The sequence below is a fragment of the Solea senegalensis genome, linkage group LG17 (assembly GCF_019176455.1).
Source record: "Solea senegalensis isolate Sse05_10M linkage group LG17, IFAPA_SoseM_1, whole genome shotgun sequence".
Lineage (NCBI taxonomy): Eukaryota > Metazoa > Chordata > Actinopteri > Pleuronectiformes > Soleidae > Solea > Solea senegalensis.
This window is the reverse complement of record NC_058037.1, coordinates 21038356-21056754: the sequence shown is the minus strand read 5'-3', so window position 1 is coordinate 21056754 and position 18399 is coordinate 21038356. Positions and strand designations below refer to the sequence as shown.

Here is an 18399-nt window from a genome sequence, read left to right as displayed (position 1 = left end):
TATGATAATGGATGATGGATGAGTGATGGAATGGATGGATTGATGTGATGGATGGCTGATGATGGATGCAGGATGAAATGGATGAGAGAGATGATGATGCTGGATGGATAAGAGATGATGGATGGATGGACATAGTGATGGATGATGATGATGGATGATGGAGAGGGATGGATGGATGATGATGGATAGATGATGGCTGGATGGATGAGTGATGGATGATGGATGGATGGATAGTGATGATGGATGGATAATGTGAGAGTGATATGGATGGATAGAGTGGATGGATAGAGTGATGGATGGATGGATAGATGTGATGGAAGGATGGATGGGATGGATGGATGAATGGAAGAGGATGGATGTGGATGAGATGATGGAGGATAGAGGATGGATGGATGAGAGTGATGGATGGATGGATTGAGTGATGGATGAATGGATGGATTGAGTGATGGATGGATAGAGTGATGGATGAATGGATGAGGATGGATGGATGGATGGATGGATGGATAATGATGGTGAATGATGGATGATGAATGGATTGGATGGATGGATGAGTGATGGATGAATGGATGGGATGGATGGATAGAATGGATGGATGGATTGATGATATGAGGATGATGGATGAGTGATGGATGAATGGATAGATGGATGGATGGATGAAGTGATGGATGAGGATGGATAGAGTGATGGATGGATAGAGGATGGATGGATGGATGATGATAGATGATGATGGATGGATGAGGATGGATGGATGAATGGATGGATGGATGAGGATGGATGAATGGATGAGATGAGGATGGATATGAAATTGAATGTGAAATGATAGATGAATGGATGAATGATGATGGATGATGGATGGATGAATGGATGAATGATGGATGATTGAATTGATGGATGGATGAGTGATGATGGATGATAGTGATGGATGAATGGATGGATGAATGGATGAATGATGGATGGATAGAGTGATGGATGAATGGATGGATGAATGATGGATGGATAGAGGGATGGATAGACAGTTCACTTCATTTCTAGTGCATTCAAACTTTATAGTTTATCTCAAGTCACTTTATACACTGAGGCAGCGCTTGGTGCTGAGCTTGCAGTGAGAGGTTAAATGCTGCCCTCTACTGTTCAACGTTGTGACACACAGTTCTTCCTGCTCCTTGACTGCAGATGTAACCTCTGATCCTTAAAATGGGATCTTTTTCAATATCGACCTTCTATATGTTACTGTGGGAGGAAAGAGCACCTGGAGGAGTGTTCTTCTTCAAATCTTCAATTAAATCATTCAATGATATGAAGAAGTAATTGAACAGACTTATTAAGTCATTGTCAATATTAAACATATTTCAATCTAATTATATCACATGTAAGAGTCATTTTTGAGGATTTGTGTTTGGAACCTTCCAGCACTTAACGGCAGGATGTGCTCACAGCCAAGGTGACGTACCTTAGGTTGATTACTGTGTATCATGACAGAACAATTCTATCTTCTAGCCTCTCACACGTGGATTAGTGCTTCAAGACATCAATGCTTAGACTGATCCCTGCAATTCTGTGGAACTCTTCTTTGAGAGGTTTGGTGGGTCAGTGACTTGGGAACACTACAAGTGTGTATAATAATAATAACAATAATAATAATATATACTTTATTATCACCGATGTGTCCACGATGTGTCATGTGACCCATGTGAGGACTGAGAATATTGTTTAAATAAATGATTGATGATGCGGAGAAACGGAAACGCTCAAAGAGGGACTGCGGTCAAGCCGCTCCAACATTTTCAAGTGCGCCCTTATTGCCGGCTTTAAGGCAACGGGGAAAGTCAGCGCTAATTTACTGTGGAAACTTCCGCTTTCCAAAATAAAGCGTGGGTATTAATGTATTAAACGTTTATTCAAAAAAATATGAATAATGTTAAGATTTGATTTTACAACTCTTACTTTCTTTTTTAAAAAAATCAAATCTTAACGTTCTTCATATTGTTTAAATAAACGTTTAATAAATTTAATACCCACGTTTTATTTTATTTTGAAAAGCGGAAGTTTCCACAGTAAACTCGCGCTGACTTTCCCAGTTGCCTCAAAGCCGGCAATAAGGGCGCACTTGAAAATGTTGGAGCGGCTGGAACACGAGAGACGGCTGGACCGACGGCTGGACCAGAGGGAACGATAAAGCCTGACTAAGTGACTCTGGCTTAAACTGAAACCTAACAAGCAGAGTTTCCCTCGTCTCAGGGTTAACTAAGACTAATACCGTCCCTCGTGACTGTGTGAGTGACAGCAGACAGTCTACGCGCGTTCATGTTGTGCGCATGCGCGCTGGCTCAGTACTGCAGAGGGTGTCCCTCACCGCGGCAGCTGTCAGGAGCTCGGGAAAGTTGGACAGAGGACAGCTGTCCTGTCCTCGACTGTCCTCCGTGGCTCCGGCGCGATGAGAGGCGCAGTCTTGACCCGCTGACGGCTCACGTTGCTCGGGTCGTCATGGCCTCTCTTACCGTCTCCTCGACCGCCAGGAACATCGAGAAACATCGCAAGTCCTTGTCGCTGCTCTTCTACCGGGCAGTGCGGGACCTGAAGCCGGTGTGGATGCTGGAGGACATGCGGACGATGGAGACGTTCTACCTCGAAGAGGACGAACGACAGAGGAGTTACAGCCCGTCCGAGGCTCTTCTTTACGCCATAGTCCACGACCACCAGGCGTACGCCCAGTACCTGCTCAGCCGCTTCACCGAAGAAGCGCTCGCAAAGCCCGGGGAGCGTTTCTGCTGCTGCTGCCCGTCCTCAGCGCCGCACCTGAGCCTGGCGGTGCGCTACGACAGGCGCTGCATCCTGGGCCACATATTACAGCGCAGCCACAAAACAAGTCACACGGACCACGCCGGGTCCTGGCGCACAGAGGGCGGCAGGACTGCTTTACATCTGGCCTGTGAGCTCTTGCGGCCCGAGGCGGTCATGATGATGCTGGGCAGCGGAGCTTCACCACACGCCCGGGACCAGAGCGGCCTGACCCCGCTGGACGTGGTTCTGGAGAAACTCAGGGACTCCAAGGAGGCGAAGAGCCGGGACAGTCGCCAGTGCTTAGACAACCTGCTCATGTTCATGCACACGGTGCAGTTCAAACTGAGAGGGTGTTTAAAGAGCGAGCCGGAGCGCTGGAGGACGCTGCTCGGCGAGGACACGTACAGGTACCTGTCGGGAAGGAGCCCAGCGCCGCTGCTGCTCAGCGCCATGCGGACCGTGGTGAAGCAGCTGCGTCCTGACACGTTCCCTGACTGTCTGCACGAGCTGCCCCTGCCCCCCGCCCTCTTAGCGCGGCTGCTGTAGCCTCAGTGTGACGTCAGGGCCACCAGGGCGCGTGCTCCAGTGTATGATGTGACAGTATGGATTTATTGGAATGATATTGAATGATTGAGATCATTGTAAATATCAGTTTGAACTCATCATTGTCTAAAACACACTGAACTTGACACGAGAAAGTGAAGGGAAATAAATCACCAGGACTGTGTGTTGTTGAACAAGTGATTACAACAGTAATGTCGGTGTGAAATGTGATCATAACTGTAGTTAAGTGTTACTAGAGAAGCGGATCAATGACCGGGATTGAATTAGCTGTAAAGCAATAACATCTGAATGAAGGTCATGATGACGTACTGGAGGTTCTGAAGCATGGTGTCATGAACACAGCTATGTTCTTGCATTGTAGTCATCTGTTGACGTGTCACCCACAGGTACCAACACTTGACTGACATGGTCCAGTTTGTAATGTTACAGCTGATCTTTGTTCATTTGGGTTATTTAAAACCTCTGACCTTTTTAAATAAACAGGAATCTAAGTGGTGATCTCATCTTACCTTTCTTTGCCATTTCTAATCATCGAACAGTCAGTCTAATAAATGAACTAAAGAAACTAATCAACGTCTTCTTTCTCTCGCTGGAGTTCTCCTCTGACATCTGAACAAACTTGATAAAAAAGCTCTCAAGTGGATTAAAGTTAAGATTTTTCATGTATCCAATTTAATGTGAAGAGCTCAGTTAAGTGTGTCGAAAGTTTAATTTAAAAAACAGTCCATAATATTCAGATTATTTTATCAGAATGTGACAACACTGATCATTTACACTAGCAACTGATGCAGAGTGAAGTATTATTATAGGTTTTAATATTGATGTGTGGTTAGTTCATGAGTTGTAGTTCAGCTCAGCACTAAATGGTGAAATTGCCCATGTTTTGCTGACAACTGGAAGGTTTTCAGAAAAAAGATGTCATTAAATCACTTTTATTCATAATAGCAGCGAATCACAACATATAGTACCTCAAGGTACTTTACACAAGGCACATACAAGTCTGAGATCTGACAGTATCACATAAAGAAAGAGGAACGTGTCAGTTCACACACTAAGAAAGCACTCGTGTCAGTGGAGGGAAGCAAACAGGAAGTAATATCCAACAGACGCAGACACAGATGTGCAGCATCTGCCTCGACTGGAATGAATGGAGAAAATGACTCTAGTTAGAGCTGGAACATTCAACCAACAACGTTATCACTAAAGTCTTTCAAACCATTCACAATTATATCAGTCTATATTCAACTTTTGTCATATTGATATTGTAAGAAAATAAATCATGGCTCCATAGATATTGCTATTGCCCAGCCCGAGATTAAAGAGTTCAACTTGAAGACGGTGTGATTCTCTCCTCTGCTTCACCTCTCTAATCATCACACAACACGGCACAACAATAGCAGAACTGCACAGCATTCCTCACCAAAACCACCACCATGGTCTGAAGTGCTTTTCTTTTTCCTCTTTGTAGATTTGAGTTTTTCCTCATGCAATGTGAGGGTCTAAGGACAGAGGGTCTGAAGACAGAGGGTCTAAGGACAGAGGGTCTAAGGACAGACGGTCTAAGAACAGAAAGTCTGAGAACAGAGGGTCTCAGGACAGTGGGTCTGAGGACAGAGGGTCTAAGAAAAGAGGGAGAACAAGTCTGAGCAGAGGACAGAGGGTCTCAGAACAGAGGGGTCTGAGGACAGAGGGTCTGAAGACAGAGGGTCTAAGGACAGAGGGTCTGAAGACAGAGGGTCTGAGGACAGAGGATCTCAGAACAGAAGGTCTAAGAACAGATGGTCTGAGGACAGAGGGTCTAAGGACAGACGGTCTAAGAACAGAAAGTCTGAGAACAGAGGGTCTCAGGACAGTGGGTCTGAGGACAGAGAATCTAAGAACAGAAAGTCTGAGGAGGGTCTCTCAGGAACAGGTCTGAGGACAGAGGGGACAGAGGGTCTCAGGAGACAGAAGGTCTAAGAACAGATGGTCTGAGGACAGAGTCTAAGGACAGGCGGTCTAGAACAGAAAGTCTGAGAACAGAGGGTCTCAGGACAGTGGGTCTGAGGACAGAGGGTCTAAGAACAGAAAGTCTGAGAACAGGGTCTGAGGACAGAGGGTCTCAGAACAGAGGGTCTAAGAACAGAGGGTCTGAGGACAGAGGTCTGAGAGACAGAGGGTCTCTAAGACAGAGGGTCTGAGACAGAGAGGATCTGTCTAGACAGATGGTCTGAGACAGAGGTCTCGGTCAGCAGACAGAAGGGTCTAAGAACAGAGGGTCTAAGGACAGGGTCTCAGAGGTGAGGACAGAGGTCTAAGGACAGAGGGTCTAGAACAGAGGTCAAGGACAGGGGCTCTAGAGGACAGAGGTCTAAGACAGGGGGTCTGAGACAGGGTCTAAGGACAGGATCAGGACAGTGGGTCTGAGGACAGAGGGTCTGAAGACAGAGGGTGTCACTTGCTGTACAGACTGTAAAGCCCTTTGAGGTAAATAGAAATACAATTGAAATGAAATTGAATCGTCATGATCCACAGAAAGCACCGATCAAAATTCTTTCAAACTGTAGTTGTGTAGTGTGTGTTTACTGCTATGATGTTAATAATGTGAGAGCAGACCAAACACATGTGATCTGATAGGCACCATCCTCATCTCCATCTCAGCACTACAACCTGGTCCAGTCACACATAATGATGGGACAATAGGATACTGTCGCTCACTGGGATCAAAAACACTCAAGTTAATCATGGTGAATTTCTATTACCGTGCTAATTGTGAATGGCAAAAATTCATATTTCACGTGAGTGACTTGTAAATCGTGTCTGCCTCACCAACATCGTCTTTAATTATTATGATTTTTTATGTGGCACAATGGGGAGCTGCATCTCTCCTCATGACTTACCCTGATCTCAATAAATGAATACTTTTTTAAATCACAAAAATATGTATCCTATCTGAAATCTTAGGTCGGGAAAGCCCCGTCATGGTGTCATAACTTGGCTTTGCGGCGATCTCTGATGGCGTAGAGGACAGCATGAGCTTGATTGAAGGCATCGCCAACAGCTGACTGGACTCTTGTCCTCCACCTCTGCAGCGGAGGATGATTATGCAGGACATCCCTGTCCCCCCCCAGAGGCTGCAGTGACACAGTTCACCATAGCTTAGCACATGTTACTGGGGGGTTGATCAGTAAACTAATCAATGCCACAAACAATCTGACCTGCATGAGCTCACAGACAGCAAGCAGATCAGCCACAGTGATGTCATCTCCACAGAGGAAAGGCTGCCTGCGGAGGAACATGGTTTCCAGTTTATCCAGAGTGTCATCAAGCTCAGACAGAGCACGAGTCAGACGCATGCTGTCCACCGGAGATCCAGACTGGGTGGGGAGCAGCACCTGAGGTAGGCAAGGACAAGAGGTGATCAGTCACTGAACACCATTGCTTCAGTACTAATCAATGTACGAAACACTGGTGTTGGTGATCTGGAAACAGATATAGACTTTTAAAAAAGGAAACTGAACTGAGTGGCCTTGATGCAGGTTTGCACTCTCAATGCTTCTGTAGTTTTATTTGTCAAACAGACAGTACATGGTCAGTACATGGTCAGTACATGGTGTTGTTGTGTCTGTGTTACAGCGTGTCTACCTCCAGTATAAAGACTGTGTTACAGCGTGTCTACCTCCAGTATAAAGACTGTGTTACAGGGTCTACCAGTATAAAGACTGTGTGTCGTGTCTACCTCCAGTATAAAGACTGTTACAGTGGTCTACCTCCAGTATAAAGACTGTGTTACAGGTCTACCTCCAGTATAAAGACTGTGTTACAGTGCGTCTACTGTGTAGTACCTCAGTATAGAACTGTGTTACAGTGTCTACCTCCAGTATAAAGACTGTACATAAAGACTTGTGTTACAGTCGTCTACCTCCAGTATAAAGACTGTGTTACAGTGTGTCTACCTCCAGTATAAAGACTGTGTTACAGTGCGTCTACAGACTATGTTACAGGGTCTACACTCCAGTATAACAGTGTCTACCTCCAGTATAAAGACTACAGTAGACTCACCAGTGCAGTATAAACTGTGTTACAGTACCCTATACTGTGTTACAGTGTGTCTACCTCAGCTGTTACAGGGTACCCAGTATAAAGACTGTGATACAAGTATAAGACTGTGTCACTGTCTACCTCAGTATAAAGACTGTGTTACAGCGTGTACCTCAGTATAAAGACTATATGAAGACTGTGTTACAGGGTCTACCTCCAGACCAGACTACCTCCAGTATAAAGACTGTGTTACAGCGTCTACCTCAGTATAAAGACAGTCTACCTCCAGTATACTGTGTTACAGTGTGTCTACCTCCAGTATGAAGACTGTGTTACAGGTCTACCTCCAGTATAAAGACTGTGTTACAGCGTCTACCTCCAGTATAAAGACTGTGTTACAGTCGTCTACCTCCAGTATAAAGACTGTGTTACAAGTATAAAGACTGTGTTACAGCTGTCTACCTCCAGTATAAAGACTGTGTTACAGCATGTCTACCTCCAGTATAAAGACTGTGTTACAGCATGTCTACTCTCATGTATACTCAGTACCTCCAGTATAGAACTGTGTTACAGCATGCCTCTACCTCCAGTATAAAGACTGTGTTACAGGTCTGCTCCAGTATAAAGACTGTGTTACAGCGTCTACCTCCAGTATAAAGACTGTGTTACAGTGTCTACCTCCAGTATAAGACTCTGTTACAGTGCACCTCCAGTATAAACTGTGTTACAGTGTCTACCTCCAGTATAAAGACTATGTTACAGGGTCTACCTCCAGTATAAAGACTGTGTTACAGTGCGTCTACCTCCAGTATAAAGACTTTGGCAGAGTGTGGTCGTGTGTTGCTGTGATGCCAGGCTGTGTATTCATCAACTCTGGCTCGCTTCTCTGGTTGTCGTGGATACCAGTGCTCTGGGACATCATACTTGGTGGCCAGGTACTTAAGGATGGCAACACTGCAGCATACAGACACAGAGATTGTGGAGAGCACTTTAAAGACACCTCACTCTGAAAATAAGACAAAACTTCAACAAATGTCATTTATGAAGTAGAAATAATGAATATGATCAGACCACAGAGCAACATCCATTTGTTAGAGAGATTCAAGTTCAAGAACTTTGAGATGTGATTTTAGACTTCAAAATGTGAAAGTGTACAGAAGACTGAGAAGATTAGAGAGTTCCCTCTAGCTGTGTTTCAATCCATGGTCTGGATTTGTCTTTCGGATGTCTTCAAAATACATCACCCCACCATGACCTATGCTGTCCCAATGACACATGAATCGTCAGCTCCTTTGAATGCAGCAGACATTTGTCTGTTTCTGAAGGATACACTGGTGCATCCTTCACAGGAGAGGCTATCGCAGAAGTCTTTTGACAACAGGCTTAGTGGAGCCTGGATAATTCTAACCCAAACACACACGCATATAAATAAACTCAAACTACAAAAATAACATAATTATGAAAGATTAGATGTAATTTTGAAGCTTTATCATTTAATATCAACAGAGCCTTTCTAAGTCATTTCAGATCATTATTCATATTATTTAAACTTTTAGAATTTACATTTGTGGATTAAAGAGAATCTTAACCAGGTTTGACCTCTGACCTCCGTCAAACCTGTGTTTGTTCTATTACTTCATGTTCAAAATGATCTGCTATGAATAATTAATAATAATAAGTCTAGGTTGGTTGAATAATTGACTTCCATATATTATGTAACATTTGAGGGAAATGACTGAACAGCCGATGGAGTCACCTCCTCCCTCGGCTGCACACTCAGGAGGATCCAGACCCTGGACTGAGACACAGCTTCTGTCTGGGGATGAAAGATTGGAAGAAGGAGGAGGAATCTGGAGTGTGGAGTGCAGCGTTCACCACTCGCTGCACATCCTGTTGGAGATGATTAGAAGAAGACTCATGGGAGGATGAAAGGGTGACAGTAACTGTGACAAAGAGGTTTGAACTGTGGAGGGCAGCATCACAGAAGCAGAAGAAGACATTCACATTACAAACATCACAGACATGATGTCAGTGTATGTTCAAGCCAGCTGGACACAACTGAACGTGTTGTGTTACGGATGAGAGGACGTTCTGTCTGATCCACTAACTTTCAGAGTCCAGGCCAGAATACAGGTGAGATTAGGAGTTGGGATTACAGTGGAACTAGGAATGTGTAGCAGTACAAAATGTGTGTGTGTGTGTGTGAGAGAGATGACCTTTCTGTTAGGATGAAGCCATTGTCCACCATGACAGGAACCTTCTGCATTGGGTTCAACTTGGTGAAGTGTGGACTCCTGTTCTCCCCTGCACAAGGACAAAGGAGGCTCAAGATAAATGACCGTGGTTCATTTATGCACCAACGTTCACTAGTTACATTGAACTCGTTTAATATCTTCAGATGTTTCTGCTGCACGTGTTAACAGTTAGTGTTTAATCATTTAAATGAGGTTCCGCCACTGTTAGCCTTTAGCTCCTCACCTTTCCTCAGAGCCACAGTGCGGACTTTGTGCGGGATTTTAGCGCAGTTAAGCAGAATGTGTAGCGCCCGACAGGGCTGCGACAGAAGGTCCAGATACACCTCCACAGCGCCACGTACTGCTGCCGTGGACATGACGACCAGTGTTTTAGCGTCAGAAAAACACGTAAGAAACTTAGCGAACTTGTATTATTGTGTTTGCCGATGTGGGCGTGTTTAGCTCTTCTTCTTCTTCTTCTTCGGTGTCTGCCGCACGTTTGCCGCTCATGTGCGCTTTACTCCCTCTGCAGGCCGCACGTAGCACTGCATCTGTTTTTAAACAAACAGGATCACAGAAGAGCAAAGAAAGCTGCAAAAGTAACCTGTCAGAGGGCATCATCACAAACCATAAATGAAACCAATGATTATCAGTTAATAATTAGTTAATAATTGATTCATCTGCAGATCACTTGCTTCATAAAATAATGTCTTGTTTTGTGATTTTTGTTTGAATGATTTCTTTGTCATATGAAGCAACGAAACCATAAAATATTCACATTTAAAAAGCTGGAAAATCAGACAAACAATCAATTCATTTAGTAATGGATTAATAAACGTGATTGTTTCAACCCTAAACAGAGCAAAATTAAAATAGAGTCAGACAGAAGAAAAACAATATTTAAGATAACAATACGAGAGGTTTTAGTTGAATATCATTAATGTTTCCATGAATTGGCAACATTCTGATACATTCTAAAATGCAATCAAAACTACAATTGCAATTTGTTAAATCATATAAACCTTTATTTTCACCACATGTAGAGTCACACAGGAAACAACAACCCCACAGTGCCTCCTGCTGGCAGAGATGTGGAAACAGGTTAACTATCTTTTTTCCAAACAAAATAATGTGTAAAGCCCACTAATGGGCTGAGTGAGTGAGTGAGTGAGTGAGTGAGTGATATAAATAGATAAATAAATATTATATATTGTGTTTTGAGAAATAAAGAGACAAATGGACATGATCTAAAATATGATTACTTCATTTCTCAGCTCACAGTTCCTGTCACTGTTATTGCACTGACTAAGAATACATAACTGAGGGGAGATGACAGAAAAACACATGATTAAAACATTCAGTGGATTCTTATTTAGCTTGGTAGTGTTTTTTCCTCTGGCGACACTTCCCTTATCTTGCCTGATTTTCCCACTGACAACCGGTCCTACCACACAATCTGTCACGCAGAGTACACAAACTAGAAAAACCAGTGCTGTTCATGGCAAAGGCGTCACACGCTGTCACGCTAACCCCTGAACATGGACGACATCAGAATGACATGTATCAGAACCATTTCAGCAGGAATTGGCACACGGACAACCGTGTTGCGTGACAACAGTCCTGTCAGGCCCCTCCCACATGACAGATAAAATGTGATAACATTCTCGTCTGTTGCAGAAGAGCTTAAAACGTTGTCTCCCTTCAAGATGTGCGTGTGCGGTGTGATGATTCTCAGCATTGTCCTGGCTTGTGTGGATGGATGTGACATCGCTCCGGCCACCTGTGGGGCCCAAGCACCAGGGGACATTATCATAGGGATAGTGTTGCCATGTCATCGTAAAGTCAACGCAATTCAGGAGCGGATTAGACCGGACAGCTTCAACTGCTCAGAGTCAGTATATGAACTTCATTGTTTTAATACACTTTACATCAAGAAGAGTATTTCAGTAGCATGTGTGTCCAGTGAACAGTTTTCAAAGAAATGTGGGTTTGTTTTAATGACTCGATTTGGTCAAACATTCATGCATTTGTCTCCTAAACTGTTATTTTCCAGGTATTTCGATCAGTTTGTTTTTCTCTTGTGCTGAGAATATCTCTTTTTCCATGTCCTATAATGTTCCTTTGGTTTTTCACACTTTCTATTTTCAGTTTTGATCAACGATCATTCATGAAATCCTTGGCTATAATTCATGAAATCGAGCAGATAAATGCAGCCGGTTTCCTCCCAGGGGTGAAGCTTGGATATTTGGTGTGTGACACGTGCTCACATGCAAGCAAAGCATTGCACATTGTAGGGCAGATACTTGCAGTCAACGCGTCTGTGAATGCAATGTGCAACTACACTCACTTCAGGCCCAGAGTCAAGATTATTTTAGGAGCACGATACTCTGAGACGACCGTTGCTGTGGCCAGACTGCTCAGTGTCTACATGGTTCCTCTCGTAAGTCACAAGGTCATAGGTACTGTTTGTCATATTATATATATATATATACATATATATATATTCATCCACACAGAGACGTGTTTAGGCGTATAGCTCACAGTTTTCATCCACACAGAGACGTGTATAGGTGTATAGCTCACAGTTTTCATCCACACAGAGACATGTATAGGTGTATAGCTCACAGTTTTCATCCACACACAGACATGTATAGGTGTATAGCTCACAGTTTTCATCCACACAGAGACATGTATAGTTTTCATCCACACAGAGACATGTAGATAGCTCACACTTTTCATCCACACAGAGACATGTATAGGCTATAGCTCACAGTTTTCATCCACACAGAGACATGTATAGGTGTATAGCTCACAGTTTTATCCACACAGAGACATGTATAGGCGTATAGCTCACACTTTTCATCCACACAGAGACATGTATAGGTGTATAGCTCACAGTTTTCATCCACACAGAGACATGTATAGGTGTATAGCTCACACTTTTCATCCACACACAGACATGTATAGGTGTATAGCTCACACTTTTCATCCACACACAGACATGTATAGGTGTATAGCTCACACTTTTCATCCACACACAGACATGTATAGGTGTATAGACAAGTTATCAGAAACAGACCAATCTCCAAACACCAAGAGGTGGGACTATGACATCATCGTTTTTACCAAAGTGACGTATCGGTTGTATACACAATCTTGTTTTCACTCTGGGACCCATTTCTAGAAAATTCAGTTTCAGTGCTCCCAAAATGTTGTTTCCATGTGGATGAAACTGATATATATACAGTATATATACACATACAGTACACATATATACAATATTAAACTTGAGTCTGTGTGTGTGTGTGTGTACGTACAGTATGCATAATTCTGTCTTATCTTACACCTCATCAGATAAGCAGCACATCATCGTCACCAGAACTGAGTGATAAGCTGAGATACCCACCTTTCCTGCGAACTATTCCCAGTGATATTCATCAGACCAAAGCAGTGGCCAGTATGATGCGTCACTACAGATGGAACTGGGTCGGGATTGTGCATGGTGATGATGAATATGGCAAAGCAGCCTTCGAGAGCTTCGTCAGGGACGCTGAGGCTAATTCTGTGTGCTTGGCATATCAAGGAGTGTTGCCTCATTACCTTGATCATCCACAAATCCAGCAGCTTGTCAAGCAGGTCTCGGAGCAGATCCGTTCCTCAAAGGCCCAGGTGGTCGTGGTAATCCTCAGAGAAGAGTTGGTGGAGATCCTCTTTCAGGAAATGATCAGGACCAACACGTCCAGGACTTGGATTGCCAGTGATGCTTGGTCCAGAAGCTGGTCTCTTGCCCAAATGGATGGCATTGACAGGGTTGGGGACATCTTGGGCTTCACCTTTAATGCACAAAAGAGTAAATCATTTGATAATTACTTGAGGAATCTTACAGTGACTCCAGGAGGATACAACCACTTCATTGAAGAATACAAGAACCTGAGATTTAATTGTTCCAATGAGTGTTTCTCAACTGAATCCCAATCCTTTTGTCCCTCACCTGACCTCCTGAAAATGAAATCTAGCAGCGCATGCAATCTCAGCAGTGTCCAAGATCAGAATGATGACTATCTTGTGACGTCTCTTGACACGAGTGAAGCTTTCCTTCATAGGGTGTCAGTGTGGGCCACAGCACATGCTCTCAAAAAGCAGCTGAGGTGCAACAGCTCTTCATGCTCGGGAGAAATTGACTTTGCTCCATGGGAGGTAAGATTCATGTTAACTTTGTAAAATGCATTTCCGTGTAATTCCAATGAATAGTCATTGAGCTAGTTGAGTAATTCTGAGATTTGCTTTCCAGCTTCTTAGAGAATTGAAGAAGGTTAAATTTCAACTTGACAACCAAACCTTTTACTTTGACGACAATGGTGATTTTGTAACTGGGTATGATCTGATCATATGGGAAAGATATGGACACCGCAGAAGATTTCGCAGAATTGGGAAATACCATGTCCTTAGTGAACAAATACAACTCGACGTGGACAGTTTCACCTGGCATTTAACTGGCAATATCACGGTAAGACAGTTACACACTTGATTACTGCTTTAGTTGCCGTAGACCTTTTGTATTTGTCTTTATCCAACTTTATTTGTAAAGCACTTTAAAACAAGCACAGTGGAACAAAGTGCTGTTAATAATTAAAAGACACAGAAGCTCAATATTTAACAGAGGGCTCTGGTGTATTTAGCGTCAGCGCTGACGTAAGCCGATGATTGCAAACGCATCGCGAGTCTGCGGAACAAACTCTGTTAAATTAACAGAGTTTCTCCCCCACCTCTCCTCTGTCCCCCATTTTTCCTTTCACCCCGACCGGTCGAGGCAGATGCTGTACATCTCTGGGTCTGGTTCGGTCAGAGATTTTGTGATTTAGACTCACTGGACTTGTTTGGGTACGACAGTCAGCAGCAACAATGTCAGAGATGCAGACGTTCCTGGGTTGGAAATAAAAAAACCTTTGAGTACAATGTAAAGACAGTGAAGGTGTCGGACATGACTCGGACTCGTCTAAAGCTACGTAGCTACTAGCCTTTAGCTGTAACTGCAAGCACTCACATACACAACATGGGGAAGAAATTTAGTTTCTGAGTCATTTCTGATGCAACAACAGTGAAGTCAGATGTAGCTGATCCATTACTGACTTCCTGACTTGCAGTACTGTGTGAATGCTGTGTACACACATATATATATACTGTATATATACATATGCATGTATGTACAGCTCATTTCTCTACATGCTCATGTTTTCTTCAGGCGCCTGAGTCGAGATGCTCAGAGAGCTGTCCCTGTGGTTTGGTGAAGAAGATCTTAAATGTATCCTGCTGTTACAGCTGCACACACTGTGTGGAGGGGACCTACTCAGATGATGCAGGTATGCCTGAACTGCCTCCTGGTGTTTTTCTAGGGTTTTTAATGTTATATCTATGTTGTGGTGTTCTTGAACAGATCTCGATGAGTGTAAAGTGTGTCCCACTGGAACCTGGTCTCTGAAGGGTTGGGATCACTGTCAGCCAAGACTGGAGTCGTACCTGAAATGGAGCGATCCCTATTCCATTGCAGTGACTGCAGCAGCAGTCCTTGGCCTTTTAATCTTACTGGTTACCTTAGTTCTCTTTGTTGTTTACAAAGAGTCACCACCGATGAAAGAAGCTGAGGTGAGACTGTCCTGTGTGATGGTGTCTGGTCTGGCACTGAGCTTTGCCAGTGTACCATGCTTCATGGGGAAACCGAGTGTCCACCTCTGCCGGGCCCGCCAACTCATGTATGCCATGGGCTTTACCTTGTGTGTGTCCTGCATCCTGGTCAAGGCCATTCGTACTTTCCGGGATTTCGTTCCCTTTGGACCGTTAAGCAGACGACTACACAAACTTTACAACCCACCTGTTATTATTACTGTGACCACTGCTGTCCAGGGACTTATTTGTCTTCTTTGGCTCATCTTTGATTCTCCTGATATCGATGAGACACCTCCTGCCGAGCAAAGCATGGAAAAGAAAGTCCAGTGTACGGAGGGGGACACATACATTGGTTTTGGTATAATGCTGAGCTACATCGGTCTCTTGGCGCTGGTTTGCTTCTTCTTGGCCTACAAAGGCCGGAATGTTCCTCAGCAGTTCAGTGAAACAGGGTATATCATTTTTAGCATGCTGATGTACTTGTTTGTATGGGTGTGTTTTATTCCACTCTATATCACCAGAAACGAAGAAGGCACTCTGGTGCAGGCTTCAGCCATTCTAGTGTCCAACTATGGCATCATCTTATGCCATTTTTTACCCAAATGTTTTCAAGCACTTCACAGGAAACGGAATACCACTCAAACAGCAATCAGGCTAACAAGAAGTAGAAGTGCATCCCTTTAAAACTTCTCTTTTCTGAACATGGACATGAACTAAGATATCCACATTAGATTCAACTGCTCACTCTCCTGCACCAAAGGTTTGAGGAAGGGTTCGTTTGGTTTACAGCCAGCAGTGTCATTCAAACATCAAGCACCTGGTCTATGCCTGTGTAGAGGATATAGGCTTTTATTAAAATCTCTTTTTGTTCCAGTGGCCGCTCATGGTACTGCAACAGAAAAACACTCATGTTGCCTAAAAAGCAATTCTATAGAGCACAATAATAAAAGTCTGTAAAACTGTTCACAGGACAATTTGAGACATGGACATATGCATATTTAGATGTTTGTATTCTATATTTTATACTTTGTTTTATTTTTATACCCAGAAGAATCTTCCTCTCACGTCTGTATTCATGTTTTTCTCCATGTTGTCTTTTTCTTCTGTGAGCTTGGTTTTTATGTTATTTCCAGATCAAAACTTGGCACCATTCTAAAAAAATGGTAATAATTAATAACAATATAAATGCAAGATCATTTAATAAAATGTGTATTAGAGCTATTACTGTAAGTTGAATTAGCATTTTGTCTGATTGTTGTAGGTGATAATGTTGGAATATACTTTACAAACCTGTAATAACAATATGGTTGTAATAAACGCGGTGTAGGTTGCACCGTAGTGAACTCCTGCAGAGCTCATGCAGATGCACCTGCGGCCTCTTACCAGTGAGGCCGCCTCACTTCACCATCGCAGGCTGTTCATGTCGCCACGCTTTGTGTTATCTGTGAAGGTGTCACTGACATTTTCCTCAATTAAGTCTGTTCACTTTGAAAGTTGAATTATTATCATCAGCAGTTTCGCTGATCTAATGGTACGTCACTAAAATGGAGCGCTCCCTATTTCCACTGGTAAAATACTTTCAAACAAAAGTGGATCATTTGAATAACTCGATGGTCAAAACTGTGAGTAGACACACCTGAAACGTTGGTGAAACATATGAAGATTTGTCAAAGTCCTGCACCAGTTTCTCTTTCTAAATCACCATCAACTTGCTGTCAATGCTGCTGCCTCAGAAGGTCATCGCAGAGGTCAAGAAGAAGTGGTCCAACATCAAAGTGCATGGCCTCACATCGTCACAGTCAGGCTGATTACGTGCAGTTTAATAAAGCTAAGACAGAAAATCCAGTTATTGGCTGTTCACTCCTCCATAGGTGGCGCTGTAAGCTAGTGCGTATCAGCGGCATGGACTGTAATGGGTCGGGGGAAAGACCAGACCAGACCATGTTATTCACTGGCCTATCCAACCATCTCGAGTCTATAAATGATAAAAATAATTATCATTCAAAAGAGGCGAGGAAGGTGAGGAAGAAGATGCACGTAGGTGTGCTCCCGCCACACGTGAGTTGATCGCATGCTGGAGGTGAAAGGAGGAGACAAAGGCGGAGGAAAGGCGGAGGAAAGGCGGAGGAAAGGCGGGGCATGACACAACAAAGCTCAAGCAGCTTAACCTCCTTCTGCTGTTGGCATGGATGGCAAAGATTCTACAGATGCTTTGAGACGGAGCTTTTCAGATACTTAATTATATGAAATGCTCAGGAGAGCTGATTTTTCAGCAACCTACACGTAGTCTTAGGACCACATGTATATACATATATATACTGTATATATATGTACATATATATATACTGCATATATATGTACATATGTAGGTATTTGTGAGATATACTGTGTCACCCGTCTCCAAAATGTCTCAATTTCCTCACATCCCCATAAACAATGGTATAAAGTACCTTAGTATTCCCTGCACTGAGAACATGATTTATTTAATTATTCATGATTTATTGACTCTCACTCTCACACCTATGCTCAATCTAGAGTGACCAATTTACCCCCCAAATCTGGATGTTTTTGGACTGTGGGACGAAACCACAGAACCCGCAGAAACCCCCCCCACACACACACACACAGGGACACCATGCAAAATTGTATTTTTCATTTTCAATAGTGATTACTGTAATTGTTTGTCATTGTCACCTGTTTTAGTCCTTTGGTTCTCTTTTATAAAATGAAACAACCCGAGGTGACTTTGAGTGTCTTTGCATCTGTGACCTTGTGAGTTGTTTGAGATCCTGATTCCTGACTGAGGTTCAACAGGTTTCATTTCTCCATAGTGATGTCATGCATTCTCAAGTAGTTCATATCGTAGTTACTTACTCAGGTTCCATATGGCATGACTTTGTGTGTGTGTGTGTGTGTGTGTGTGTGCGGGGTTATTTCATTATTCATTATATATTGTGTCATTTTAATATAAGATAAGAAGCATATGTTGTTTATCTCAGAAGCAAACGCACAACACTTGTTGTAAACTCGAGCAGCAGCATGATGGATGAGGCTAAAAACATCACCTGACACACGCAGCTCTGATTAACCTGATGAGCTTAAAGTCTTACACGTCCGTGCCTGTGCCTGTGTGTGT

General features: G+C 43.3%; 3 protein-coding genes across 3 annotated transcripts; 2 read left to right on the top strand and 1 right to left on the bottom strand.

Annotated features, from left to right (window-relative positions):
* Nucleotides 1–2109: 2109 nt before the first annotated feature.
* zgc:112001 (uncharacterized protein LOC550384 homolog) lies at nt 2110–3914 on the top strand. The gene has a single exon (XM_044049348.1). It carries the CDS (start codon nt 2305–2307, stop codon nt 3325–3327), a length of 1023 nt encoding a protein of 340 aa, XP_043905283.1. The 5' UTR covers nt 2110–2304; the 3' UTR covers nt 3328–3914.
* A 1875-nt stretch (nt 3915–5789) lies between these two features.
* gstt2 (glutathione S-transferase theta 2) lies at nt 5790–10086 on the bottom strand. The gene is made up of 5 exons (XM_044049349.1): nt 9844–10086; nt 9582–9669; nt 8169–8319; nt 6543–6719; nt 5790–6458 (listed from the first exon to the last, which is right to left on the bottom strand). Exons 1-5 carry the CDS (start codon nt 9974–9976, stop codon nt 6312–6314), a joined length of 696 nt encoding a protein of 231 aa, XP_043905284.1. The 5' UTR covers nt 9977–10086; the 3' UTR covers nt 5790–6311.
* On the top strand, nt 9480–16601 carry LOC122784193 (G-protein coupled receptor family C group 6 member A). The gene is made up of 7 exons (XM_044049347.1): nt 9480–9498; nt 11277–11490; nt 11748–12039; nt 12954–13796; nt 13891–14106; nt 14842–14959; nt 15034–16601. The coding sequence occupies exons 2-7, from the start codon at nt 11306–11308 to the stop codon at nt 15945–15947; spliced, it is 2568 nt and encodes an 855-aa protein (XP_043905282.1). The 5' UTR covers nt 9480–9498; nt 11277–11305; the 3' UTR covers nt 15948–16601.
* Nucleotides 16602–18399: the final 1798 nt, after the last annotated feature.